Here is a 12,274-nt window from a genome sequence, read left to right as displayed (position 1 = left end):
TATTTTTACGTGCCGAAGGCGCGCGCGAGCGCGACGGACGACAGGCCCCAAGGTCGCGATTCTAATTCGCATGCTCCGAAATGTCTAGCCGGTTTTTTCTTTTCGTACAGTTTGCTAATGTCCATAGAGGAGGACGCGCTCCTTGAATTAATGGACAACGCCCCGCGAAACCCCGTCGCCTTTTTCAGTCGGCTGCCCCACTTAATCTTTTGCAATCCAACACCGCCGGCAATTATAGTTGAACGACAACGTCTTTGTATGGCTATTGAATTTTATCCGATAGGGGATTGGGCAACCCGTGCTGGCAGAATCAGTGATTTTGCCGGTCGATCGCTGTCGCCAGCTCAAGACATTCTTTTTCTTTATTCGACGCATTCTCGCAAATTACGTCCGCGGCTGTAAATTTTCGATTACCCAGATTGGATAGTTGCAGTTATGGGGAACTCGTTCGATAAGTTTATTTGGTTGGAGATTTTTTATGATAAAAATCGTTAAAAATCTGAAGAAATACATTTTCGTTACTTCTATGAAATACTAAATGTAGTGTCATATACAGTGGTTCGAAACCCAAAAGGACTGGGAAGAGGTTACATTGAAATACCTTTAAAGCATAGTTTTTGACCCGTCTGGAGACACCAAATCAATTACCTCACAAATTAACACGGGTTACGTTTAAATTAGCGACAATCTTTTCGCCGACAATGTTTTCATCGACACGATTTCACCGACAATGTTTATTTTCCGGCATGTTGAAATCACCGACAATCATTTCACCGACATCGTCTTTGGGTTATAAGACCGCAGTCCCTTTTGTCGGTGATTTAAAGGTAACCCAATCAACATACCTAGTATTCTTATTATTACGATTTCAACATATTGAGCATCGAGCAGAACGGAAATGCATACGTACTTAACATAGCGCGCGATTTGATACGCTACACAAAAACAAGAGGCAAGCTGCAACTACAAGCTGTTACAAAATACCACCCAAGTGTTTAATAAATAAAAAGAAAAAGGAAGCATAATTAACTGAACCCAAACCATAAACGAAGTTGAGGAATGGAGACCATTTCAGTAGAAGTTGCCAGGGGAAATAGAAAGTGGAGCAGGGAAATAGGAAGTCAAAAGAAAAGTACTAAGCGACGAATAATTTAAGAACACGTTTGAAGTAGGCTCGACGAATAACAATTCAGTTGTCAAACTGGCTGCAATGTTTCTTGTCTCAGAAGTGATGGTTACACAAGAAGTTTTTACTAATGGCTTGATCTCGCCTAACACTCGCTGAATTTGTAGTTATTACCTTCTCTCGATAATTAATATTTATGTAAAACCTACAAGTATTTACATAAACATTAAGTGTAGAAATAAATTCAGTTTTCCGTGAAAGCTCTAAGAAAAAATAATTAGACAAAATATTCGCTATTATTATTAATGACCATAATAAATAATAAATTCATTAAAAACATTTTCACATATCACAATTTAAGATTTACGGGACAATAATGTCCTGATTTGATAAATGTTTTAAAGTGCTGATGAAACTTTTTCGTTTCCAATGATTTTTTAATGAAACTTTTACCAACATGTTCGTCATGTTGACGAACTGATCAACTTTTCTGATCAAAATCATTTCTCTGATCAAACACGACACAACTTGAATCATGTTTAATCGTTTAACTAACGATACAATACAACCTCAATTATCCGAACTCATCCATGGAACATGATTGCTCGGATAACAGAACAGTTATCCACCTACGGCGTTAGATTAAATGTTTACTTACTTTTGCAAGAAATCGTGTTGTACATTTGTCGCTTTTGGGGTAATGGCGATGGAGAATGGATAAGGGAGAATTCAGATATCGATAACGAAATTCCGCTGAATCGTCAATTGAACAAACATGCTCCGAATCATGCCATGTTCTGCCTGATTGTAAACAGAAAAATGTCAGAAATATGTTGGCGAAAGATTCATAAAAAAAATAATGTAGTATCGAGACGATACTGTATATCGTTTGCATGAAAGAAATTGTTTCTGCGTCTAATATTTTATGGGGAGAATGATCAGGATTGCGAACGTGGCATTGGTTTGTCGTGGGTGAAATCGCCGCGAAAATCCGCACAGTGTGTTCGAAATTCATAAATTTTCCGTCCAGGAAATTGTGGACAGGGCGACGCGAGAAACAGGTAGCCGTCACTGGTTGTTCGTTTTCTTATCAACGGTTCCTTTCACTGGCACGTCGTTACTCATACCGAGCCTATCCTAATAAAGCCACTTTCGCCTATTTCTCGTATCCTCGTGGAACGCCCCTTCTATGCATCCCCGGAGAGTCGGTTTTCTTCCGATCATTTAGATAATTACGGTCGGGAATTCTATACAGGGTGATCGGTTACAACGCGCGCGCTCGATAGACCGTGAACGGTACAATCAATCGAGAAGAAACTGAAAGTGCGAGTGTTGAAAGAGGTCGAGGAGGACATTAGAATTTCATATGATGAGCTGCTTGTAGGCAGGGCCAAGGACACTTCAAGGTCGGCTGCATTTGTTTCTTTAATGAAGCCTGTCGAGACTTCAGAGAAAATTGCCAAACGCGTCCTGCTCGACTGAATCGTACTCCGCAGGTCAAATCGATATTTTTATTATTAAACCTCGCGGTCTATTTATTGTATCGCGTCGCCTGCCAATTAATGCAATACCCACAGCCTGTCGTTTGTGTCGCGCAACCGTTTTTTTTCGTAGCAATGTACTGTTTGGTGCTCTCGAAATTCAAACAATTTTTTGATTTTTATGTTAATGTCCTCTGCTCAGCATGAGTCTATCATTTGCGCCTAATATTGTTTAAATAATTCAGTTTTTGTCAAGTCTAAGGTAACACGAAGGGGCATACATTTTCTCAATACTCGCGTAATAATCGAGCAATGAAAAAATTAGAAATGAGACAGTTTATATTGCACGAGCTAACAACAACTGTTTGCGTACTGTTATTTCAGTTGTTCTTTTTGTGTACTTCTTGAAGGATTGTTATACCAAATTTCAGTGAAAATAACGTACTATACCGGGTGTTTTGTCAATTATGTAACCACGTTAGAACGATACTATGTCGTAAGGCTGTATGAAAATTATACATATACATAGTGTGTAGTAAATATGGGAATTTCCTGTACAATGGTAACAATTTTTGTCTCAATTGAGACAAGAGTGTCCCCTTTGTGGGGACGCTCATTGTCTCCTTCTCTTCGCACTGCAGGAAAGAGTGATTGGTGGGAGAAGTAGGCGTTTGAGGGGCCCCTACCGTGCCCCATTACTGTCGTAAGACTATGCGAAGGTTATACATATACCGTGTAGTAAATAAGGGAATTGTCTGTACAAAGGTAGGATAATTTAACAAACTTCTTCATTCATTCTGCTTGAAGTGTTCAATTTCTGACATTTTCCCGAAGGTGAAGCTATGTTAAAAAATGTTCTGCATTGGGAGTCGAATATTTTTTATTCGTCATAAATTATAACACACCTGGAATGTTCAGGGAACAAGTTTCATTGGGGCTTTTGTCCGATCATTTCACGGCATCGTCGATAGCGTGCTCCTGACTCACCTGCCGATTTGCCAGGTCTGGGCCGAGTCATTAACCAAAGCGTTGCCTGAGTGCCGGCAATTTCGCTTGTACAATGTATTAAAATTTTCCGGTTGCTGCGTTCCTTTCTGGCGATAATTTGAGTGGCCGATAGCATCGCGGGTTGTGCGCGCGGCAACGTTAGGAAAATATGAAAGCAACGCTGTGTTATTTCCGAGAAGAATCGATCCGTAACTCGAATTGCCTGGTATTTATGAAGGCACTCCGACCTCTGTTGAAATAGGATTCCGCATAAAAGACTCGTACCTGGATAGATGGTTTTGTTTCGGTGCGGGAGATTAGTCACCTGCGGAGAACGTGGCGTGCCGGTTCGCGCTAACACTCTGACGAACGATTACCGATCCTTTCATTTCCAACGACATTGAAATTCAATCTGTCGATCCAGTCGACTGTAAAAGTAACAACTAGACCGCGGATCTCTATGCAAAATAATGATTGCCACTAAGCAGGAGTCAAGGAGAAATTTCTTTCTCCTTTTAATATGTTTAGCGAAGTGTAACTAATACATTTTACTCATAAATATTCTATTAATATATCTGCTCTTTAGCCTCCAATTATTCGCACTGTCTACACAATTGTACACTTGAAATTCGATATGAGCCTGGCATCAATTTTTATTCCGTAAAATTATTTAAATTCCGTAAATGTGAAATAAATATTTAACCCTTAGCACTCGAATGGCGACTATAAGGCGCCACTCAAAATATATTTGACTTTATTAAATTTGTTTGTATTTTATAAATTACTAAACACTTCAGTACTGTACGAGGAGATTGCATCATTTTTGTATGTATAACCTGAAAAAAATCTATAGAAGGGAAATATTCTAGGTCGGAAGAAATGTTTCGTTTTGCAGTTAAAATGGCTTCGAGTGCAAAGGGTTAAGAAATGAATATTTACTAATGTAGACGAGACTTTATGCTTGAAATTATGAATCTGTAGTTTTGGGATTGTGAGTAGTATATGTTAGCAATTAGAAGATAAATTGCACCTATTCATTTCTCTCGTGAATGCTTAAAATCCGCAATCCAGTAATCGCACGAGGTCCAACGAGGTTAACATCGTCGGAGGTTAAGAAAAGAACTTTCTCCTTCAAACTTTAACAGAATCTTTGAAATGGGTAGTCGAGCAAGAGACAAGACTCTTCACTATGCCTCGTCTTGGCATTTCTGTCGCAATTGTGTTCAGCAAAGTTACTTTATCTTTAATGGCTCGGTACGAGGAAACGGAATTCTATAACCGTTACTCTAAAGTTACGTTTTGCCTTTAAACCTACATTTACCCTAACAGCTACATCCTCTTCTGTGTTCATAACGAAAGCATGACATTTCAGTCCAGAAGAAACGAGTACTATTCACACTACTTATTAGATGTACTTTGATATTTCCTTGTTTACCTTTACAAAAACCGCAGAACTAAGGCGAGGGATCCAATTACCGTGGGGGTACCGATTACTGTGTCTATATTAATTATACTTATTTTTAAAGCATAATGGATATTAATATGCATATGTATTAACTGATTTTAATGAAACAAATTTAATATCTTTCTTTTAATATTCATTATGCTTCCAAAATAAGTATAAGTATAATTATAAGTATAATTAATATAGGCACAGTAATTGGTACCTCCACAGTAATTGGGCCTCTTACTCTATCTATTTAAACTTCGTCATAGAATTAATGGGACCGTAAATAATGGTTCTTTTTTTTTTTTAATTTTTTAAATGTTTCATGCAACAAAAATTAGTGTTCATTGTGTACTGCATATTTCAGTAAACTTGACAGTACACCTTTCATTCAAAGCTTACAATTAATAAGACGACTAATTGTAAGGGAGAAGGTTCAATCTTCCTATGGTAGATTAAACCATAGAAAATATTTTCTAATACAGGGGCCTGTGACCAGGCTTGTTGTACGATTTTGAATTAAAAAATTTAATAAAAAAATGTGTTACTGCTCTACATTTTGGAGCCACTGTACGTCATTTCAACCATTACAGCAAATATACTCTTAAAAAATACGAAGGTATTCAGTCAAAACAGAACGAACGGGAACAAAATGTCGCGCGCATTGTTTGAACGAAAAAATTCGGTTTGAAAGGATCGAGGACAAAAGTTTCCGTCGAAGGCGAGGAGAAAGGGTCGGCAGATTCGCGTTTTCCCTCGACCCGGAAAAGTCGTCGGGGAAAAATGCCGCGAGTCCACGACGTAATCAGCGGGACTGGGTTCTCGCCTTTCTCTTCCTTTTCTTTTTTTTTTTCTTTTTACTTTTTTCCGCGGTTGTTTTGCCGGGACGTGGAACGGGTTGCTCGACCTTGCCTATTCACCGCGTAATCGTACTCATTTTTCAGCTCGTGCGTGCACGTACTCGATACAACATCATCGTTCGGCCGCGAATTCTAAAGCCTTCCTTCTAATCGTCGTGACTCGCCTCTTCATTTCCATCCTTAATGCGCGGTGAATACGAAACGGAGTGACGCGCGGTTCTTCCGTTCCCCGAGCTAAAATAGACGATTTCGACAGTCGGCGATATTGCGGGAGGCCGTCGCTTTCCGGACGAACCTGCGTGGAAAAACCGTCGCGGAAATGGAACAGAAACAGAAAGGGTGAATACGAAATGTGGGAACGCGAATGGATACTTTCGCGGTCGACTTCGGTTCCGAGGTGGATCACCGTGGTCTGTTTTTGCCTTGTGGGGGGATTCTCGTGGAACGAGCTCGGGAAATATCTTTTTGCACAAATCTATAGTACATGTCATAGATATCCACTCAAAGTTTACGGAGAAATTTGATAAAGTAACGAAATTATTTACTATTTAGTGCGGTAAGGAGCGACATTGATCACCGTGGTCTGTTTTTGCCTTGTGGGGGGATTCTCGTGGAACGAGCTCGGGAAATATCTTTTTGCACAAATCTATAGTACAACGTGTCATAGATATCCTCTCAAAGTTTGCAGAAAAATTTGCTGAAGCAACGAAATTGTTTACTATTTAGTGCGGTAAGGTGCGACATTGATCACCGTGTTCTGTATGCATCGTGGGGGGATTCTCGTGGAACGAGCTCGGGAAATATCTTTTTGCACAAATCTGTAGTACGTGTCATAGATATCCTCTCAAAGTTTACGGAAAAATTTGATAAAGTAACGAAATTATTTACTATTTAGTGCGGTAAGGAGCGACATTGATCACCGTGTTCTGTATGCCTTGTGGGGGGATTCTCGTGGAACGAGCTCGGGAAATATCTTTTTGCACAAATCTGTAGTACGTGTCATAGATATCCACTCAAAGTTTACGGAGAAATTTGATAAAGTAACGAAATTATTTACTATTTAGTGCGGTAAGGAGCGACATTGATCACCGTGGTCTGTTTTTGCCTTGTGGGGGGATTCTCGTGGAACGAGCTCGGGAAATATCTTTTTGCACAAATCTATAGTACAACGTGTCATAGATATCCTCTCAAAGTTTGCAGAAAAATTTGCTGAACCAACGAAATTGTTTACTATTTAGTGCGGTAAGGAGCGACATTGATCACCGTGTTCTGTATGCATCGTGGGGGGATTCTCGTGGAACGAGCTCGGGAAATATCTTTTTGCACAAATCTGTAGTACGTGTCATAAATATCCTCCCAAAGTCCGCGGAAAAATTTCCTAAGTAGCGAAACTATAAACTACAGTGATTTCTTTATTTACGTCGCCAAAGCCTGGATGAAAAACGTCGCGGTATTTTCTCGACTACCGCGGGGTATACCCCGTGAGGGGCCACGAAGCTCGAGAGGCCTCGGACGCCGAGAAATGTAAACGTAAACATGGCTCGGGTATGTCTCCTGGACGACGCTGGCAAGACCAGTGTTGTTGATATATGTATATCGAGAATTCTCGATGTATTTAGCGCGGTAAGGTGCATCATTTTGTTCTGTATGATTCGAAGGGGAACTTTTGCACAAATCTATAGTAAAATATTTCGAAAATGTCCATCAAATTTTTGCGGAGAAATTTGCGAAAGTAACGAAATTATTATTTATTGTCAAAGAAAATTTCGTTCCATTGAAATGAAACCTTCCGTCTTTGATCTGATAAATTCCTGTACAAACACGCATAGTGTCCGGAAGGTAAATAACACAGGTACACAATATCGATATGTGGATTTATTTATTTTTAACAAGTATTTCTGTATACGAACGTGACAGAAGAGACACCAATGTCCAAAAATCAGATCAGAATCGAAACTAACGAGGGTTTAAGTGGAAAAGCAAAGACGAGCCGGACTGGTCTATTCTCTAGAATCGCCAAATAAACCCGTTTGTTCCATGCGTTTCCCCCTGGCAGCGTCAAAACTCGTTTGATCACGTTCGAACGTGGGTAAATACTCCGAACGCAATTTGTCGCCCGATCGTATCGATATCGAATTGCAGCCCGTGCAACAAGAATTTTCACGCGTAATTTTTTTTTCATCCGGTCCCGAATGAATTTACACGACCAATTGCTATTTGACGCACGCATTCTGTGCCGTACACTAAGCCGTTACTGTACAGTATTTTTCAGGTCCATTCGTTGCATTTCGCTCGGAGTTGTGTTCTCGTTAGATTGAATATTAACTGAATTGCCCGTAGCATATTTATTTGATTGCTTACAAGTATTCTCGGTTCCGCTGAAGATGAAGAGAAAATTAAGAACACTTATTTCATTATTTCACGATTGTCCTGTCGTTATTCACGAAGCTGATCTGTCCCACAGAGCGAGCCAGAAGAAGAACAAAAGGACATCGTGTCCAGGTGAAAATTGAAGCCCCTGCGTTTTCTATCATGCACGATTTGCCACCCCAACGATCGTTCACATCCATAGTCAAAGTTGGAGCGCGGGCCAAGCTCGGCGTTTCACACCGTTTGCTGGAGTATTGTGTTACGCAGAAGCACTAGGGGTACGGCGTGCGTTATTGAAGTCCGTTTGGTGTTCGGAGGGTATCGTTTTCCTCGAGGTATCGTCCCGAATCGAAAACACGCGCAGCTGCGCCGGCTGTGAATTTCGATAAGTACCTACCGAAGGTTTTGACTGCGGCCTGTGCAGAATCTGATTACGAGCTTCGAGTTTGGTACGTCGCGTGGCGCGCGATGCTGCTTGGAAATCCTCGTTACGTTGCTGAAACTCCGCGAAATTCAATCGTGAAGCCGTACCGTAGAATGTTTTCCGCTTGTTCGTTCTTTTGTTTCATCTGCTAATCAACTTTCTGTTGAAACGACTCCGTCCGACCACTGTTAGGGTTCGCGGTTGTGGTTCCTCGGCTTTTGGCGACTTTGATGGGCTTTAAAAATGGCTTTCGGGAGGATTTACTGTGCAGGATACTGCTGGCGAATTTTTTAAATAGATACCTCTTGCTTAGATACAAAACAGATTTTTTGAAATCGGTTAAAATGATTTTTAGAAGAAAATTAAAACCGAGGGTTTTAAAACATTCACCTTGGTGTGCTGAGGGTTGAAAGTCCTCTACTTCCGGCCTGAATTGAAGTTAGTACATGCAGCTGAGTGGTATAGGGCAACAAATATAAAATGGTAAACTACGACATTTTTTGAATGTTATAATAATATCAGATGAAATTTGACGAGGGACTAAAAATTGCGAACTGCAGGCCAACCAAATATTTGTCAACCGTATTGCACTTGAATTTCCGTGATCTTGAGAAATCCAAGTATAACATTAAACTTCTTCAGTCCAGGGAATGCGCATGAAATGATCAGCAGGGAAGAGCCTGCGTCGCACAATGAATAATCGAGAGAATCGAATTCGCGCGGCGGAACAAGGTGAACTTAAACATTTAAGTACTTCGGCTCTGTTTGTAATTCTCGTCCGCTATCGGAGTAAACTTTCGCTCGCATCTGCTCGAGACATGCTAATCCACATTAAACCGAAGAGGCAAGCCTTTCGAACTGTTATAAGAGAACCACGAGCACATGCTGTGCACGTGCGATATCTGCTTAAAGATGAATGACGCATAATCCTCGCTTTTCCCGAACCAGCGGGACCTGCGACGAGGACGTATTTACGTCTCAGCAGGCACTTCCAAAAGGAAACATTGTCATCTGGCAGGGACAACTTCGTTTACACACCAGTGTCCTTGCTCTTCGCTGCTCCCGGTGTTATTTATGATGCCCTGACCATCCTCGAAGTATTAGGGTGGCATATTGACTTTAGGGGTGTTCCCCTAGTCAGCCTCGACAATGGCTCGCTTTCACAAGCATCTTTTTCTTTCACGCGATCGTCTCGGGGCGATGTTCAACCGTTCGGGCGCGGCGCAACGTAATTATTTTTCTCCCTCTGCGCGTTGAAAAGCGCAATTAAAAGTCGCGTGTTTGCACTCTACCGCGGGATCGTTATTTACACCGCGGAATGATTATTCGCTATTTCAAACCGAATCTCATTTTGATCATTATTCTAATATTACGTACAATATTATTTCGAATAGTGAATAGTAAACGAGCAGTCTTCTTGCGGGGGTACAAGAGAAGCGTGATGTCGACGCTCGTGGCTCTTCGACTGGATTCCCGGAATGAGCCGGCTCCTCTCAAACAGTTAAGCCCCGGTTGTCCCGCGACTTATTCGCGAGAGGGAGTGGTCTTTAGACGCGTCGAAGAGGACGCAGTCTCGATCTTAGACACGGTGGTCGGCCGTACGAAAAGTGAGAACGCCGCGGCTGTATGCAGTATAACTCCGGCGACGCGAGGGGTCTGAGAAGATACTCGAGGCGAAATTAATTATTCAGACTTCGGTCGACGCGAGCCGGCTCTCGTCTTTGTGCGCGGGAAATTGGAAAGCCACCTTGGAAGATGACGAGCCCGCCGAAAAGAAGAGAAAAGGGGCGAAAAGGGGAGAAAGAGCCGCGCCGCCAAGTGCATCGACCGAAAAATAGTTTACGGAGCTGGGAATATTGAGCCGCAGCGCATTCAAAAATATGGAAAATTGTCTTCACGTTCGAGGGTGTCTCAATGGCGATGCGTTCTATCCATTATTAAACATGGAAGCGTCATGGTGTGGACGTGTTTCTCCCGTAGCGAACTTGATCCGATACCCATTGATGGAATTGTGTATTCAATGTACAGACATATTGAAAAATACGACTGATGAATTTAATGTTAGGACCGAGAATTAATTTGTACGCATAATAATTTGTTTGATGAATTCTGTTTGCAGCGCCAACAAAACCGCTGAACCTTACGTCCCATGGCATCAACTCCGACACCATCGAATTGTCATGGTCCGAGCCCGAGAGCGCCAATGGGATCATATCCGGTTATCGCATCTATTACATGCATGCCAACTACACCCACGTTCAGATGTACAAATCCGACAACTACGATGGGTCGATTATCGAGTTCGTCTTGAAAAAACTGAGTAAGTGTCGATTGTAAACATTTCTTTCGCTTGCGCACTCCGTCCAGTTTCGATTATGTTGCACAAAAGATAGAACACGGGATTTTCTCTTACGCCTTATTTTTGATTCAACGACTGCTAACATCACCCGAAGCCACTAGAACCCGCATCCCTTAGATTGGGTTCCAAAACTCCCTAGGGGGTGGTATTGCCTACTTTGGGACAGAACTGAACCAACATCGAATGAATAGCGTACCGAGAATTATCGTTCAGGTAATGGAATGAGAGACGTCCGCACACTTGGGGCATCGATAAGCTCTTATCGACATATTTGAGTTGGATGGCTGCAGATTAGTGCACCGCTAGATAACGCGCCGAAACCGGGGATTCGGCTAACGAATCACTCACTTACTCGATCCTCATTTCAAGATGCGTGCTGCTCTCGCAGCCAGATTTGTCTAATCTTGAGCCGTTTAACACTTCGACTGTCAACTCAACAGCCTCCATAAAATCAGATTAATAGAATTAAATAAAAATTGAGAAATTAGGATGTCTGAACTGTGAGTTCTCTCTTTCAACCTTCTTGCATTCCACAGATCTAATCGGCGCACCGAATATATTGGCGTAAAAATTCTTTTTTAAATTTCAACTAATAATTCCATTTCTAGGGGACACAGTAGTTCACATGGTACACGGTTCAGATTAATTTGATCCAAAACAAATCTTCGGTTTTCAATGTTTTATTGATCAAAATCGAGAATGATCAATCGAAAAATATACCTACCGTTGAATTTGCTTAGTTGTGTCACAATTAGAACAGGAGAAATCCTTAAAATCGAAAATGTGGCTTTTCAAAATTAAATCTCTCAAAATCTAATGGCGGCGGAGAAAATCGGATCGCAGAATTAGTGTTGAACAGTGTAATTATCCAGTTTGATTGAATAGGTTGTTTTTTGAAAGAAGAGACACTATCTACCCCACTCTTGACAATCATATTTTATGAGCCTCTCGTGAATGAAGTCGGCTGGACAGCTAGCATGGCTACCTTCGTACTGTGCACAAATCAAACGTTGACTAAGAAAGAAAAGTTGCAGGAACCAGAATATTTTAAATTTTTAAGAAGAATATTAAAAAATCGGTCATTCATCTCCTCGTTTGGTTCAGACCATGACTATGTTCCTTCCTGTTAATAAACAACTGAATTTTTCTGTTTCACATTAGTGGAAAGACCCATGTTTTTCACAACATATGTAACTCGTGTAATTTTAACTATTCTTATT

The 12,274-nt window shown here is 41.2% G+C and overlaps 1 protein-coding gene across 5 annotated transcripts in view; it reads left to right on the top strand.

The window, feature by feature from the left end:
• Window positions 1-12,274, top strand: part of LOC143352752 (putative receptor-type tyrosine-protein phosphatase mosPTP-1) — a 432,250-nt gene that overhangs the window by 399,332 nt on the left and 20,644 nt on the right. For all 5 annotated transcript variants that reach the window (XM_076785534.1, XM_076785533.1, XM_076785531.1 and 2 more), the window contains one exon: window positions 10,815-11,015. In XM_076785534.1, the coding sequence (XP_076641649.1) occupies window positions 10,815-11,015 (201 nt within the window). The remainder of the gene's footprint in view (window positions 1-10,814; window positions 11,016-12,274) is intronic.

Source organism: Halictus rubicundus, chromosome 3, assembly GCF_050948215.1.
Source record: "Halictus rubicundus isolate RS-2024b chromosome 3, iyHalRubi1_principal, whole genome shotgun sequence".
NCBI classification, from domain to species: domain Eukaryota; kingdom Metazoa; phylum Arthropoda; class Insecta; order Hymenoptera; family Halictidae; genus Halictus; species Halictus rubicundus.
Note: the sequence above shows the minus strand (reverse complement) of the source record. Positions and strands in the feature narration are given on the sequence as shown.